Source organism: Miniopterus schreibersii, assembly GCF_964146895.1.
Source record: "Miniopterus schreibersii genome assembly, chromosome: 17".
Classification (NCBI taxonomy): Eukaryota; Metazoa; Chordata; class Mammalia; order Chiroptera; family Miniopteridae; genus Miniopterus; species Miniopterus schreibersii.
Window position 1 is genome coordinate 14553456 of NC_138117.1, and position 17126 is coordinate 14570581.

The following is a 17126-nucleotide window of genomic DNA, read 5'->3' on the forward strand; positions in this document are numbered from 1 at the left end:
TTCAAATTTCCTAACGTGAGATCTGAGCTCCAGCTCCTTTGGAGGAATGAGGAACACCATAACCCTTTCACAAAATTCGGTGAGATTTGCCTTAGAAGACACTGAAAAGTTAGATTTCATCTTGAGATACTCCACCAACAGCCAGACAAAGAAATTCCTGAAAGGCTATAAGCATTTTTTTCCCCTTACAAGCACCCACAGAAATAGGTCAATGTAAATGTCCTGTAAACAAAGCAGTTTTTTACTAACCAGAGTTTGTTTCTTTTGTGACAAAATTTTAATCCATTTCAGCTGCACCCAACATTCACACAGAACTACCTGCCCCTGAAGAACAGTAGAATGTAAATTCCTAATTGGCCCCAGCCTCAGGCTTTTCTTACGTGTGAAAAGGTGTTGGGGGTTGGAGAATCTGAGTGTTGGATACTTTCTCCTACACTGTCTATTTATCCAGTAGGAGGACCTTAATTTCCCTTCCAACCACTCCTCCCGAGGCCCGGGTGTCTGAGGAAATCCACAGACAACAATCAAACCTTTCATTTCAGGGCCTCGTTCCCACCATACCCCTTCCTGTTCCAATCAGGTTTACGAAGCGTTTCCCCTATTCTACATTTCATGAATCAACTGTAAAATCTGCCAGCCTCTGCCGGTTCCTCTTGTACTCAGCTGAGAGGTTCCCCTTCCTTCCGTGGGTAGCACAAGGCTGCTCTGGTTTTTAACTGGCGTAACGTGGAAATGCACTGTAGGAACCCACTAACTCTTTCACCGCCAGGCATCCGTGTGTCTGGGGTGCTGACACCTCCACCAGGAAACTGAGCCGCCAAGCGCAATCAGGTTAAAGCACTTTCCTCGAGACTAGTTTTGACCCCAAATCCAATGTGTCAGTTTCTGTCACTGGGAAGGAAAAGGCAGAGCGAGAAGGGCTACAAAGTAAGCAACTCAGTTACTTAGCAACTGGACAAAACTCGCCTGCAACAGAGGGTTAGGAGGCATCTCAAGCCCATTCAAAGAGTAACAGTCTCCAATTTACATGCAAATAGATAAAGACAGAAGGGAGAGGGAAATCTAAATTAGCAACAGGAGTTGACAGCAGTGGGGCTGAGACCCAGATTTTAAAAAGAGCTCCTCCTAGGAAGAGACAGGATACGTACGTACAAACGAATGGACATGAATAAATGAATGAATGAAAGAAAGAAGAAAAAGAAAAGAAAAGAAGAAAAGAAAAGAAAAGAAAAGAAAAGAAAAGAAAAGAAAAGAAAAGAAAAGAAAAGAAAAGAAAAGAAAAGAGATCACAGGCCCCAACCAACTTACGCTCTCCCTTCATAAAAGTCAATGCCATGGAGGGTAGGGAAGAGACAGGCACTGAGTTTAGTAGCTAAAATCAAAACACTTCCACTGCTAACACAAATTTAAAGCTCATGGAAAGATGACAATTGGAGGCTGGGAAAACTCCAGGGAAAGCAGTTCCCCCTGCTTGTGAGAAAAGCAAATAAAGCATCAATCTTGGGGGAAGGTCTCCAGACTGTGGGTGGATTCAGAGCCTCGCCAGGTCTAGACCCTCACACACGCCCGCCCACCACCACCACCACCTATTCCCCCCCCCCCCCCCTCCGGCCCCCTGGTGAAGCGGTTTCCCAACTTGGATCAAACCCACACCTTCAAAGGAGACACACGAGTCTGAAGGGTTTCCCAGCAAGAGGGAGACACAGTCACCTACTTGGCCCAGGAAAGTGCCCCAGGCTTTGCCGTTTGCCCCAAGAGCTCAAACTCTGGGTCCCCAGCTCCTAGCCACGCACCTGAACCAGGCTGCTCAGTGCCAAGGCTCAGACCCGGCAGGAACAGCCCCCAACCTCACACCTGGACAAGGTGGGCAGGGCCCAGGCTGACCCCGCAAGAGGCCCAGGAGCCGGGCCCAGCCACTTACTTTTCATACTCGGTGTTGTCTCTGTCACAGCGAGAATCCTTGTGCTTTTGCCAGTCTTTGCCATGCTTGCAGGTGGTGAGGAGCACAACGTCCTCCCCGTTATGGACGTGATATAAGGCATTCCTGGTGTCCGACCCTATCCCTGTCAGGTACCTCTTCCCCTTGAATACCAGCATGTACTTCCTGAGAGGAGGAATGGTGTTAAACTTCAAAAACCCCCTCTCCCCTCCTGTCCTGGGGTGATCCTTGGAAAAGAGGGGAATAGAAACATCGAAGTTGGGTCGGAAGTTTTCAGTACTGATGCTGGCTTTGGCCAGCATCGCCTGGCCGATGTCAAACCCCACGTCCTCGGTGTAGTCGGGCCAGGTGCCGGAATATAAATTAAAAATTAAATGATTCCTACCATTGTTCCACAAGTGGAGACTCTGCACTTTGGATCTCAAGTTGTGCACATACTGCGGGGACAACTGGTCTCTGTCTAAAGTATCCAGACTCAGGACAAAGAGGCACGCCTGGCTGGGGTCCGAGGTGTAGAACCTGGAGCCTTCGATGGCCGCTAGAATGTTTTGGTAACTTTCGGCGATTTTCTCCCCTTTTTGCTGCGGGTACACGTAGACTTTGAAGCCGTTTTTCTTGCAAAGGGTGAAATCGAAGCAGGACTCCATGCGGCACTTCTTGCCTTTGTAGATGCTCGAGTTGGCGTCTCGCTTCTGCCGAGGGGACACGTGCACGCTGGGGTCCCCGTATTCCGACTGATCCCAGGGAGCGAAGGGGCGCAGCGCGTCCGGGAAGCGGGGCCAGAAGCGCTCGGGACCCGGGCGGCGCAAGCCATTCCGACCGCCCAGCTCCTCTCTCCGGCTGTGGCTCCGCGACGCCCTAAACTGCAAGCCTCCGAAATAGAACAGCAGGGCGAGACAAGAGCCGGCTGAGAGCAGGATGAAATAGCGTTTTTTGGCCTGCATGTGTCCTGCCTGGGTCAAGAGGATCGTCAATAAACACAAGAAGCACCCAAGTTTCCCAATCGACACTTTCAGCTCCAGTCCGCCATCTTCCCGCCTGTAAAGACTTCAAACTCTCCGCTCCCACCTTCTCTGGATGCCTTTCCCCAAGCCGTGGACTGATCCAGCGCATGTGGGCGATTTCCTTAACTTTCTCCCCTCCGGTCTTTCATCTTCGGGTTGCACAATGGCCGGGAGAGAGCGGGGCTGGAGCCCTCGCGCCCGGGGCGGGCGAGCAGCGGGCTGCAAGGCTCTTGCATGCAACAAGACGGAGGGAAAGAAAGAGAGGGGGAAGGAAAAAAACAAAACAGCGCCCGGTGCCCAATCGATGGCACGGCGAAGCGAGCCCCTCGCCTCTCGGGCTGCTCCCGGCAGCGTGGAGAACGAGCCCCGGGAACGCAACTTCAACTCCTGCCCGCGCCCGCGCGCAGCGCTCGGCTTCCCCACCGCGTCGGCCGGCGCCCGGCGCGGCCGGCTAGTGCCTCCTGCAGCTGGGGCGCCGTAACCTCACGAATCCCTGCATCGCTCTCCCTTCCCCTCCGCGGCGGCTCCGAGACTCGGCGCTGTCGACTCGGCGCGCGCGGGGCCGGCCCCCGGGGCGCGCGGCGGCGGCGCTGCGGGCGGCGCGGGGAGGCGGCGGCGCGGGGAGGCGGCGCGTCCTGGCCGCGGGCAGAGCCGGCCCCGAGCGGCGCTCCGCAGGCCCCGCGCGATCGCCGCCGACCGCCGCGTTCGGTCGCGAGTGTTACCCGGTTCTGAATGTTACACTTACACATTCCATTCCCGACACGACAGCGCTGACCTCATCCATCCACGCAGCCCGCGCTGCCATTGGCCGGGCGTCACGTCCGGGCGGGGCGGGGCTTCCGCTGCGCCCATTCATAACCCCCGGCGGGCGGCCAGGCGCCGGCGCGGCGCGGGCGCGCGGGGGTGCGGGCCGCTCGGGGGCCGCGGCCGCAGGGGCGGGGGTCCGGTCGGGCGGCGGCCCCCCCCACCGCCCCGAGCGAGCCCCGTCGGGTCGCCCGGGCCCGGGTCGCGCCGCCGCCCTCCGGGAACAGCGCCGCCCAGCGGAGGCGCCCGCGGCGGCCGGGGCAGCTGGGACCCGCCGGCGATCCCCGGGCCCCGCCGCGCGCGCCGCCCGGGCGCCCTGGAGAACCCGGGCTCCTCGGCCCCCTGCCGGGAGCGCTCCCCGCGCCCGCGGCAGGGGGGGTGCGGGTTCCCCGGGAGGGTGCCTGGAAAGGGAGCGCCGGGGCGACCCGAGGGGCGGGAAGAGAGGCTTCCTAGACGAGGCCGGCGACCCCCTCCCTCGAGGCCCAATATTCTTTACTTCCTACCGAGCGTCTGAACGGGTCCCTTATTTCCGACCTGGCCCATCCCCCTTCTCTTTTCTTCCCCCAAGGAGACACCCCAAGAATAAAGAGGAAATATTACACCAAGGAGGCTGATCCCATTGTCACAATTCTCCCGTCTGTGTCTGCGAAGAGAAGCCTCCTGCGCTGCGGACCCTACTCCTCCCCAGCCCCTTGCGCACCCTCTCCTCCCCCTTGGCTTCTGTAGGAAGCCTGTTCCCTACAAAGCCTCCCAGAGATGCAAGCACAGCGGAGGGGGACAAAGGGGATTTTCTAATGGCTGAGAAGAAGCGGGTTAGGTTTGCTCTTGCCCCTGAAGTGATGTTACTCTTTGGTGGTGGTGGTGGTGGTGGTGAAGGTGTCCCTTAGTGATGGATGGCTGGTAGAACTGTCCCAGCTGCAGAAGGGAAACCAAGCAGGAAATGACTTTACTTGCAATTAGTGCAAGACGGTTGGTCCTTCCTTCCAATGCCCTTCCACACCCCAGCCCCAAGTTCTTGCTACCCCCCCCCCCAGGGGAGCTTCATTGGACAATTCAGATAAGGACCTGCAGTCCCTCTCAAGGCCTTCCAGGACCACAAGGATGTGCTAGGCTCCCAAACAGTATTTCTGGTTAAAGCCAATGTCCCCGGTCTCAGCCCAGAGTTTTGCTTCACTGAGAAGGCCTCCAGCCCCCTTCCCTAGCTGAAGTCGCAGGGCCTGGCCCAGCTAGACAAACAGTTGCCTGGGGCAGCAAAGCTGTTTAGTGATTGTTTATTATGGGAGCGAGGGAGAGCTAGGGAGAGATACTTCCCAGTTTCCCTCAGGCTGCAAAAAAACTCCAGTGGGTGTGGACAAAGACCACAGTTATGACAAGTCCGGGTGAAATGATCAAGTGGAAAATGTTAGACAATTGTTGTTTCAGATTTGTTTTAATAAAGTGGGGAAGGGGCATGGGTGGGACTTTACTATACATTCCTGAAGCCTTTCCCTATTTCTGGCCTGCCAAAGATGAAGCAGCTTTTCCAGATTTGATTTGTAGCCCCACACAATGCAGAGACGCCTGGGATAGAAATGAGGGTGTAGTCATCTTCTAAATACGATGACAACGATGCAGATAAATGCAAACCACATGTGACCCAGGGCTACCCCCAATGGCCTAGCCCCCGGTAGCTGAGAGCAGCCATCCAAGGCAGGGTCCCTTCTGCTGAGATTAGAATGCAGATTATCTGGGCCCTGTGGAAGTTGGGGCTGTGGGGATTGCAGCCCCTCTAAATCCAACCAGTTGTCCTGTGGGACCTTAGGGGGAGCCAGCTACTGTCCTTGCTCTTCTGTGCTCTCTTCCTGCCCTGGCGCATGTTTCTTGCCTTGGCGAGCTACTGCTGATTCCCTCGTCCCACGCCCCAGTGCTCCCCAGCCCTGCTCTCACATTCCATGGTGGTGCATATTGTGAGAAAATCTTCAGTACTGGAAATTAGAGAAAACTTGGAATCAGACCCCGGATCTGTCATTTACTAGTGCTTTGGACATGTGGCTTAGTCTCACTGAACCTCAGTTTCTCATGTAAAAAGTCAGAATAATACTTTTCTTGCCAGCTTCTTAGAATTTGTAAACTGTAAATTGCTCTGTCTGTGTAACATTTTTAGCCTAAGTCCCACATTTCAAAATACAACTAGAATCTAAAGTAGCCCCTACGATGGCATCGTCATTGCATCTCCCTCTGCTTTATTTTCTTCCTGGCCCTTCTCACTAGCAGAAATCTCGTATTTGTTCGCTGGTTTACTGTCTGCATTTTTTCCCTAAAGGGAGCTCCCTGAGAGCAGGAGCCCTGTCTGTCTTACTCTTGAACCACCAAGGGCCAGGGGCGTTCCTGACACTTCAGTGGAGCTGTGCACTGATTCAAATGAATGAACAAATTACTAAAATTTCACTTCACCACAGCTCTTGATCACGCTTGAAAAGGAAGACCCCCATGGTCCTCTCTCAAAGCAGGGCTGAGTCTCCTGTTCTAGGTGGAAATATTACTCTCCAGGAATACCCTTAACTGATGGCAAATCAGTCCATCATAAATCCTCTAACAACATATTTTAGATCAAAGGACCCTGTCCCTCTCCCTGCCACACCCTTTCACTGCGTTTCCTGCCGATAACTCTCCCTCCGTCCCAGTTCACTCACTCTTCCCCAGCCAGGTTGGTCTCCTTGCTGTTTCTCAGGCATGCCAAACATGCCCTGCCTCAGGGCCTTTGAACAGGCTTGTCTCAGCCAGCATCCACATGACATACTTCCTCACTTCCTTGAAATCTCTTCTCAAATGCCACCTTACTATAGAGGCCTTCTTTGACCACTCTAAATAAAATAGCCAACCCCCCACCCCCACTTTCCTATCCCCCCTCACCCTGCTTGATTTTTTTCTTAACACTAACCAATGTCTGACATACTACATATTGACTGGTTAATTTATCAATTACATCTAGACTGTGACCTCCGTGAGGCAAGGACATGGTCTTTTTGTTCCCTGCTATATTCCCAGCACCTATAGCAGTGCCCGTTACTAAATAAGTACTGTATTTGTTGAACTAATTAATTCATTTGATCCTATTGTTTGTAGGGCAAAGAGAGAATATTCAAGGCTAGAGTTCTATTCTTTCTCTCTCTCTCTCCACACACACACACACAGAGCTAAAGCTATCCCAGTGACTCAAGCCCTGCTTAATTTCCTTTTCCTGGAGTAATTCTTTCCTGGAATAATTCAGGGTTGACTAAGACCTGAAAACAGCATGGCACACACAAACCCCAGAAGATGTGGCTTTTCACCTTGTCTCTGCCACTCACTCTATAACCTTGATGAGTAACTTCACCTTCCTAAACTGTGGATTGTCACTGGTAAAATCAGGAGGAACTATAATATAATATATATTGTGGTCAGCTAGCACTGGGTAACTGTGAGACTCCAATGAGAACAAATGGATAATGCATGTGAAAGCCCTTTGAAGTCCACAGTGCACATAGCAAATGTAAGATCTAATCGTCACACTGTTAGACAAATATAGAAGCAAGGGCATGAGATCCTGTTTGCAAGTCAACAGCACTACATGCAAGAAACATCACCCACCAAACACACAACAGTTTCCAGATGTTTTACAGACTCCAGAATGGTCATTGACTATTGTCAGCAAACAGGAAAAGCAAAGAAGGAAAACTCACCAAGGGACAAAAAAACAAAGATTTTTTTGAATGTATAAAGCACCAAAGGCACACATGCTCTCCAAGGGCCTACAATTATATTTGCTATAGAAAAAATAACAGGTTTATTCTAAACGTGGAAACAAGCTAAAGTATTGAAATTAATAAATGTTTAAATTCTCTAAAGTATAACTTTAGGTTGGCAAGGCAATCCAATCTTCATAAAGTTGCATAAGATTTTAATTTGATGTGGGCATCAAATAAAACACTTTAGTGTTTTGGTGATGTGTGAGAGGTCTCCAATGGTGAGCATTCCTGGCTCCTGGAAAGGCAGGGAAACTCCACTGGGTGTATGCTCATTGGTTGTAGAAGGTGGGAAAAGACAGGAGGCCAAGGAAAGCTGGGACATCGTGGAGAATGGAGAGACTCCTAAGCAGGAGACAGAGGCCTGGTTTCCAGTTCCTTCTCTGCCAGGAACTCAAGGAAACCTAGAGCGGGTTGTTTCTGAATGTCAGGCCTTGAGGGTTTTGCTGGGAAAAAAGTGCAGGGTGGGTCTTGGAGATACAGTGGAATCAGTCAAGGATGCTCTGTGGTGACCAAGGGGACAGAGAAGGAGAGGAGCTTGGGAGGAAGAAGAAGAAACTCCACAGAGAAGGGAGGAAAATGGGAGTGAAAGCAAGAGCCTCCATCAGCTTCTGCAGGGCAGCCAGGCAAGAAAGCTAACCAAGGGCGAAATGAGGGCATTCTTCACGAATGTGTCAAATCCTGAGCTAGGTGCTTTCTATACATTGTCTCTGTGACCCTCACAGGGTTCCTAGGACACAAGTACCATCCTAGGACACAAGTACCATTATTGGGATAACCATGTCACAGATGCTGAAACAGAAACTCAATCCTGGGAGGGGCCTCCTGACAATTCATTTATTCATTCCTTGAACAAATATTTATTGAGCAGCTATTCTGTACAAGGCACGGTGCCAAACACTGAGAGTTATTTGTGGACAGTCCTTTGTCATTTACAAAACACTTTCAGGAGAAGAATTTAGCTTGGATGTCATCAGAGCCCTGTGAGTGAGGAAGAGTGTATTATCCGTATTTTCTGAAGGCTGGAATTAAGGCTGTAGGTCAGGCTTGCTCAGCCTGGCCACTGTTGGCACTTTGCTCAGCATAATTCTCTTGCAGGACGCTGGCCTGTGGACTGTGGGATATTTAGCCACATCCCTGGCCTCTACCCATTAGGTGCCATAGCACTCCCCACTCCCACCGCATCTTCAGTTGTGACACCAAAAACTGTGTTCAGACATTGCTAAATGCCCCTAGGAGACAAAGTCACCCCTGGTTGAGACCCACTAATCTAGTTAAATGGCTTACCCAAAGTCAGCTGATTTTCAAGTGGAAAATTTAGAATTTGACCCTCAGCTTTTGACTCTGTGCCAGGGCTTCGCCACAATGCTGCAGCTTCCTTTAGAGAATCTAATTTCTCTCTCTTCCACAGGCAGGCTGATCAAAAAAATCCCATAGACATGAAGAAGATTAGGAACGTGGTATACACAAGGCACTATTCCAGGCACTCAGGACCCATGGTGTGAAAAATAGATAAGATGTTTGCTCTCATTCTAACGGGGGAGATAATAAACTAACAAATGAGCGAGATGATTTCAGCTAGTATTAGGGAGAAGTTAAAAAGATAATGGCATAGATTGGGATGAGGGGGTGCGCAGAGGTTCTCTTTAAATAGGATGGTCAGGGGAGGTCTCTCTGAGGAGCTAAAATTTTGGCCAATGTCTGATGGATGCTGGAAAAGCCCTGGGAAGAGTGGACCAGGCAAAAGGTCTGACTAGAAAGGTCCTGAGGCAGAAGTGAGCTTGAGGAGTGAGAACATATAGATAGCTCTATCTTCTTCGCGTGTGTTTATCAACTTGGTACTGGCTGCTAGGACACCTCCTTGCTCGTTAGTGTTTTCTAAGGGACAAATGGTGACAAAGAAATTGCCCTTAGCTAGGTCTGGAGGCCATCCTAGGAGTCTTGTAAAAGTTTTACTGACCCCTGGTGGAAGACACAGGTGCTCTACCCCCTGGTGGAAGGCACGGGTGCTCCGCCCTGCATCTGGCCTGGGTAGCTTCTGGTCTCCCAAAGACTTGCATTCTTTTCCTGATGCATGTGCCACACAGCCCCTGCCCTCTAGGAACTCAGACCAGGAGGAGGAACAGACCTGCAGAGAAGTAATCACAATAAAACTGGCTCTGTGGTGTAAATTCATAGAGAAGGTGGTTAAATTTGTTAAATTTGTGTGGGTCCTTTTAGCATTTATAGATCTGTTTCTAGACAAGAAGCTGAGAGAAAATGAAAATGTCAACTTCTGAAGGTATGGAATCAGAAAATCACCCACAATGCAAGCTGATTTTCCCCATTAGATAGCCACACCTTTTACTATGTAACAGTCTGTCAGTGCTCCCTTGACTTTTTGTTCTTTTTTAACTTCTGATACCCAGTAGCATCAAGTTTGTCCTATATTCTATCCACTGACCATTTTTTATCATCTGGCACCACTATAAAACTATGGTACAATAATTATTGATGGTCACAATGACAATCAGAGACCCTGCAGAGTTTTAAGGTACCTGCCAACTCACTCGAGAAAAGTTAAATCACATAAAGTCCTGTTTTAGTGATTTAAGTGTATTTCATGATTGTCAAAATCATTTAAAGTTGGTGATCCTTGTATAGGCTATGGGGCAACTTTCATTAGCACGATAATACGGTGAATTACCGAGCTAGTTATCCAAATGATCCCTGGATGCTCCAAGGTTGTTACTTTGATCAAATTTCCTGTTTCTATGAATCCTGGATTCTTGAGGTCTTAAGAGGAAGTCTCCAGGTCAGCTTCCAGGGAGCCTGTAGCCTTTCTAAATAGATAAAAATGCACCATCCATCCACAAAAGTCTGCATGACTGGGGACTCCCCTTTGGCCCACATAAGCCATCATTCTGAAAAGTTGCAATCTAAACAAACAAAACCATTCCTCAAATTATAAACTATATATAACTTTAGATCCACCCTAGTATATATATCACCCTCCCAGAAATTCTGCCTCAACCCTGTCTCTTCAGACACGTAAAGTCTTCATTTCCCAGAGACTGGTCCCTCTGAAGTACAGACAGCTCAGGAACTCTAAGGGAAAAGGTATGAAGAAGCTAATATTTAAATAGATTTCAATACAGTTATATGTAAGTTTCAGCCTAGGCTTTGTCTCTTTGAAAATCAGAATACTTAAATGTCACAAAAGCAGACTAAAAATATGCATTCTGGCTTTAAGTAAGCCTTGAGGAGGAAATTGCCCACAGGAGCATAATTCTCAATTTCCCTAAGTGTTCTCCCCTACTGGGGAGTAGCTCACCCTCACTACTGGCCCAATAATTCCTCATCACACATCACATGGGAAAATGCAGACTTTAGTCCTGTTTTTAAGACTGGATAAGCCTGGTTCCTCTCTTGTTCTTTTAGGCCTGTGGAGACTTGTTGCTAATGGGAACCCCTAGTCAAAGATTGCTCCAGGCACAGGGCAGGCGGGCCCCATTGCTTTGTAAAACTCCCCCCTCCCCTCCCCCCAATAACTTTTCCATCTAAGCTCAGATCTGACCTGTCACCCGCCTTGGCCCCTCTGATCTTGGAATTCCTTGCAACAGGAACTGCCAATTGCTGTAAATTACATGCTGCCTTGACAAGGAGAATGCTAATCCTTTGGGGTTTAGGAAGAGACCACTAAACCTGTTTTTTGAGGGTGAGAGCGCTCACATCAATTGGAGGTGGTGGGACACTGCACTGCAGCCCTGAGCACCTTTCTTCCGAACAACATGGGACCCCTGGGTGGGGAAGGGGCCACCGTGAATGAGCTACGGCTTGTCCAGGTCTCACGTTCATGGATGTGGTCTCCTGAAAAAGCTTTCTGGTATTTCCTGGACTGATCTGATGTTATAGTGTTATCTAGCTGTTCAACTGTGTACACATCTATTCATGCAGAATATGTGCTTAATGAGCTTCATTCCACTGGAGGCAGGAGGGTGGAGTGGTTAAACATAAGAGCTTCAGAGTTGACAGCTGGGTTCAGTCATGGTTCTATACCAGACTGCCTGTGATGTTAAGCACCTTAATTAAGGACTCTGAGGCTCAGTTTCTCCATCTGCCCCCCCATAATGATAATAACTACTTCAGATGCATATAAAACATTTAATACAGTGCCCAGCGCCTAGGATGAGGCACTTCGTAAATGTTAACTAGTCGAATGGCCTCCCACTCTCTCCCATCCCTTCCCCCTGCTCTAGCAGCCCCTTAAAGTTCAAGAGACTTGGTTTCACATTCTGTTTATCAGCAGTTTTGTCTTCCAGAATTTGAATTAATGTCCTTCGTGATGAAGATCGACATTTCAGCAAATCGTGCTGAATGGTTACAGTGGCTGTGGAAGGACATGTTCCTTCACTCATTTATCCATTCAATCACAAATATTTATTAAATGCCTACTCTGTCCCAGGGAGTGCTCTGGGCACTGACTGGGCGTGTACCCTGTGAGGGAGACAGACCAAGCATTAGCCTTTAGAGATGATGAAGTCTACTCAGGGAGGCATGGTGAACAGGTAAATAAATTAAGATCCAAATTCCAGCCCCGCTTAGGAGACATAAAGAGCACTGCAATGAAGGCCTTATTTAAATAGAGCGATTAGGAAGGCTTCCCTGAGGAGGCATTTAAGTGAGAAGGAGCCTGCTTTGCTAGGAGAGCAGGGAAGGGGAAGGAGCTTTCAGAGAGAAGGAAGGGTGATGCCAACCCCTGAAGGTCAGATAAACTGGGCTGCCCGATCTAGAAGCAGAAAACAGGACCAAGTGGCTAAAGCTTTGTGAAAAAGACACTCAGGCCCTGCGTTCGTGCAGCTCTGGTGTGAAGAGGCTGTTAGTGATGCCAGTTTTCTACATAAGAAGTAAACTTTAGAGACTCGGAATAACTGAGGTGACGTTTTAGGGGAATTTAGCTTGTATTCTCTATTATTTTTTCAACCCCCCAACTACCCCATTTATTAGGCATCTCTGAATGCCTTCGTCCATGGCAGAACTGACATCTCCTGGGCTCCGGAGGTCGCTGCCAGCATCGTAACCCATTACTGCATTTATCCTTTTAATGCCCATCTACTGTATAGAACAACAGTCCCCAGAGAAGTGGACTGTGTCTTATTAAGCTTTGTAATTCCAGCGTCTAGCACAATACCTGGCCCCTAGGTGGTGCCTTATAAATGTTTGTTGAATGAATGAATGATCACTAAATTGACTTTACTCGATGTTGCCCGGCAGCATGCTAAGTGCTTTAAATATAGTAATTCAGCTAATCCTCTTTATGTTACCTAAAGGTATGTACTATTGTTGGTGACATTTTTACCGAAGAAATGAAGGTACAGAGAGGTTAAGTATCCCACTCAAGCTCCTAAAGCTGGGAACCAGTTGAGCTAGGATTTGAACCCAGGCAATCTGGCTCCAAAGCCCCTGCTCTTAACTTAGTTACTGTTGTGCTTCTCAAACTACTGTGCATGGAAATCGCCTGGAGAACATGTTAAAATACACATTCCAGGGCCCCACTTAGAGTTCCTGATTGAGCAGTTTCCTTACTTATCTATTGTTGCATAACAAGTTAACCCCAAATTAGAAGCTTAAAACAACACACATTTATCATCTCCCGTTTCTGTGAGTCAGTGATGTGGGCACAGCTTAGGTGGGTTCTCGGGCTCAGTCTCTCCCAAGGCTCCAAGCAAGATGCCGGGGGCTGCTGTTATTTCAGGGCTGGACTGGGGGAGATCCCATTCCATGCTCGTTCACGTGGCTGCTGGCTGACCTCAGGTCGTTGCTGCCTGTTGACCTGCGGCATCAGTTTCTCGCCACACGGGCCTCCCGAAGGCTGTTCACAGCAGGGCAGCTGGCTTCCCTCATAGCGAGTGGGAGCGTGTGCGTCCAAGGCTGTAGCCTCATCTAGGACGTGACATCCATCACTTCTGTCTAGTCTTGGAGCCCGACCGCCTACCACGGTACTGTGGGATGGGACCGAAGAATTTGTATTTCTACTAAGCTCTCAAGTGCTGCTGCTGCCAGCCGAGGACCACATTTTCCAGCACACTGTACTGGAAAAAAGGAAGGAAGGTAGAGATGGGGGGGAAAGGGAGGGGAAAGGGAGGGAGGGAGGAGGGTGGGGAGAGGGAGAGGGAAAGAAGGAAGAAAGGAAACCAGTGAACCAATGAACACTTATCCCTGACTGGATTATATGTTACACTGACATATGTCCTTTCTCTACCCGGCCAGTCCTCACTGCCTACCACATGTACCCCCAAGGCTCCTGTAAAAAATCGTCAAGAAGGTGACTATGAACCTAGGAAACCAGATGTCCACTATGTCACTCCTCAGAGAACAATGGCCTGACCCGAAGTGGATACATCCCCGACTTCCACTTCCCGAAAGTCTCGCCTCCGGGGGACAGAAAACAGTTTCCCGGCGGTCAGAAGCCTTGCCTAGTGACTTACAGTGTCACGGAGCAAAGAGGCATCATTTTAAGAGATTCTCTCCCCTGTTCCCTTCTTTTAAGGAGGTTTAGGAAGAGGAGTGAACTTGAACTCCGCTGGGGCCTTTAAAAAACTGGCCTGAGAGTGACTGCCAAATTAAGGCAAGTTTGCTCTTCCTGCCTAAATTACACAGGACCCTCCCGTTGGTCTTCCCGTGGAGCAACTTCTCTGCCTGTGCTTCCTGTCCCCCGGCTGTGTCTGACCCCCGCCACCTGGAGGGGAGCAGGGGGCTGGCAGGAACGCGGCGCTCAAGGCGCCCTGCAGCAGGCTGCCCGCCCTGGCCCGGAAGGCCGAGTGCGTGCTGGAGCCCAACAGCTGCTCAGGGTGCAGGGAGGCGAATGTTACTAAATATATGTTCTTATTGTACATCGTGTGTCAAGAAAAATTCTATCTCCTTGTTCTCCGCTTGGATGTTCTTTAAAAAAAAAATTCCTTACACAAGCACGGGGCACCTCTCAACTCCTGTCCCCGACCAAAGCGCCCAATTGCAGTCCAATTTATTCTTCCCCCCACTCCTTTAAAATAAATGCCCTCCTGTCACGTTCTGACAGCTTCTAGTACGTTCCACCACTCCCACTACACACACCACTTGGGACTCTGAGTTGCTAAGCCTTCCAGGCTTGTTTTCCACAGGAGCCTTTCTCAGGGTGGGACTCAGGGCAACATGCCTGAGATTGCCAGGGAAGCAGTCTCTCTAAAATGCAGCAAGTTACCAAGGTGTTAGTGCTTTCTGTGATTCCTGTCTCAACCACAACCAGTTTCCAGAAAACCATAAGCATATTATATGTAATGTGTGTGTGTGCACGCACACAGAACTGTGGCTTTAAATTAGATCATTAATATTGTGTTGATTGGGATGTTTCTAAGCTCAGTTACTGATTTGAAGGGAGCACAGAGATCTGAAATCCTTTCCTTAACTGAAAAGAAAGTGGCATTCACCACTTGGTCCCTTAATCGAAGGCGGGAAATTGATTTTCAAATTCATGAGGCCCAGACTCCTAAATATTCTCTTAGCCACCAATAGGAACTGACCCAGCCCCACAGTTGTTCCTGTCATTCCTTCCCTTCAAGCCAATCCATACCTTTTCTTTCCTTTACTCACACTGGAAACCAGAATCTCCCTATCTCCCCAGCACATAGTGGAGTGCAATGAATTTTTGTTGAGTGAATGGCGAAATAGATAAACCCATATTCTCAAGAAAAGCTAATGAAAATAATATAAAGCCGATATATTGTCTAGGCCAAGTTCTGCTCTAAGATAAACTGGTTTATTGAAATCTGACCAAAAGTGGATCACGTCTGCAATGTTTATTACTGCTGCAGAAGACACGTTTGTGGGATGAAAGGCCTCCTTTATTCAATTCCTTGTGAAGTGGATCATTCCATCAGGTGTGCCTCATTCCTGTACCTTGTCCACACTCCTGCAGTAATGCTGCTCCTGTCTCCTTTCAACTGTTGACTTACACATAGAAGTCTCAGAGGGACCGTTAATGTCATAAGGACAAAGATGACCTATTTTTCACCTCTGTGTCCTGGACACCGAGCACAGTACAAGACACACTGTTAAGTGCTTGTTAAATTTATGTAGAATGAATGAATGAAGAAGTGCATCCATTCCTCATGTAACGTGGTGTAGATTTACTAAGAGGTTTGGCGAGAAGAAAGCATTGGAAACAAATACCACCTAAAAATTAAACAGCCTGATAAATCAACTTTGATGTGATATAGGCCAATAGGAGGATGGGATTTTCTTTACAATAAGTTGATTTTCACTCATTTTCTAGTGCTGCTTATAATCAGTAAAAGGAGGCACACATTTAGAACGGCTGTGTTATTTCTACAAGCCCACTTGTCTTATTTTCAATAGGCTTACTACTGGCTGGGTCTCATTTTCAAGACCAAATCCTTCACCCAAAGTTTTCAATTTCTTTGGCTCTAATGAGAGGTCATTAACTGTCCCAGAATGAGTGCCCTCCGATAACCATCAAGCAACCATCATCAAGTTCTGCATCCCAGCCATCTTCTGGCCCTGCCCAAGTCTCCCGAGGTGGTAGGGATAGGAGGCCAGCTGCCAGGGCCCAAGGCTGTGTGTGCATGACCTTCTCCTCTGGCTTCAAGGACAGCAACATCAATAAATCACTTCCCACCCTAAACCTTTTAAAATAAACGTTTCTCTTGTTGGAGACAAGAAAAGATAAAATTTACTATAAAACTATGCTGCCAAAGAAAACCAGTTATACCCTTTGGAAGCTAGAAGGATTGTTTAACTGATAACTGAAGTCTCAGAGCCACGCAGCAGAAAAGAGGGCGTATTCTCCCACTCACTCCTCCAAACACAAATATGTACTAACTATAATGTGAATATAACTTCACATCAGAAGGGATCTACCTTTCTAGGTATCTCTTATCATCCTGCAGGGACTCAATAAAAAGTGATATATTTTTTAAAGTTTCTGATTTTTGTGGCTGAAATGATTATAAAGAGCAAACTCTAAAAAACAGATTAACTAACAAAATATAGTAATAGCGGAGAGTTATACTTTTTCTTTCTCTGGCTAGTTTCTGATAGAAGTAATAGCACACTCAAGCACAAAGTGGTTTAATAAAAGTCTGTCTGATCATTAGCTCCCCGCTTACCAGGTGGTCTAGAGGTGGGCATTGGTTGGTGAAGTAGGTCAGCAATATCGATAGGAATCCAGGGTTTTTCCAGCTTCCCCTTTTGCCACCTGTCACGTGTCAGTGATGTTTGCAATAATGCTACAATATGTCTACCCCAGCTCCAGGCATCTTTTCACATAACCCTGATCAAAACCAGGGAGAGAGGGAAGGCACAGCGGCTTCTGTTTGTGCCAATCTTTTCCTTATCAAAGAGGAAAATTACCCCAGAACACCCCCCACCAGCCTTCCTCTTATATTTCACACCAGAAGTAGGTCATAGGGCTACCAATCATCAGCAAAAGAGAATATAATGACCAACCATGATTGGCTACAAGAGAAGATTTATAATGAGAGATTTACTGTGAGGAATTGGCTCACATGATAAGGAAGGTAGAGACGTCTCAAGAGCTGCACTCAGCAAGCTAGACACCCAGGAGAGCCCATGGCATAA

General features: G+C 48.6%; 1 protein-coding gene across 1 annotated transcript in view; it reads right to left on the minus strand.

Moving 5' to 3' along the window:
- The window catches only part of EXT1 (exostosin glycosyltransferase 1), a 236154-nt gene extending 232645 nt beyond the window's left edge, over nucleotides 1-3509 (minus strand). The window contains exon 1 of the mRNA XM_081116455.1: nucleotides 1922-3509. Within this exon, the coding sequence (XP_080972581.1) occupies nucleotides 1922-2883 (962 nt within the window). The 5' untranslated portion in view covers nucleotides 2884-3509. The remainder of the gene's footprint in view (nucleotides 1-1921) is intronic.
- Nucleotides 3510-17126: the final 13617 nt, after the last annotated feature.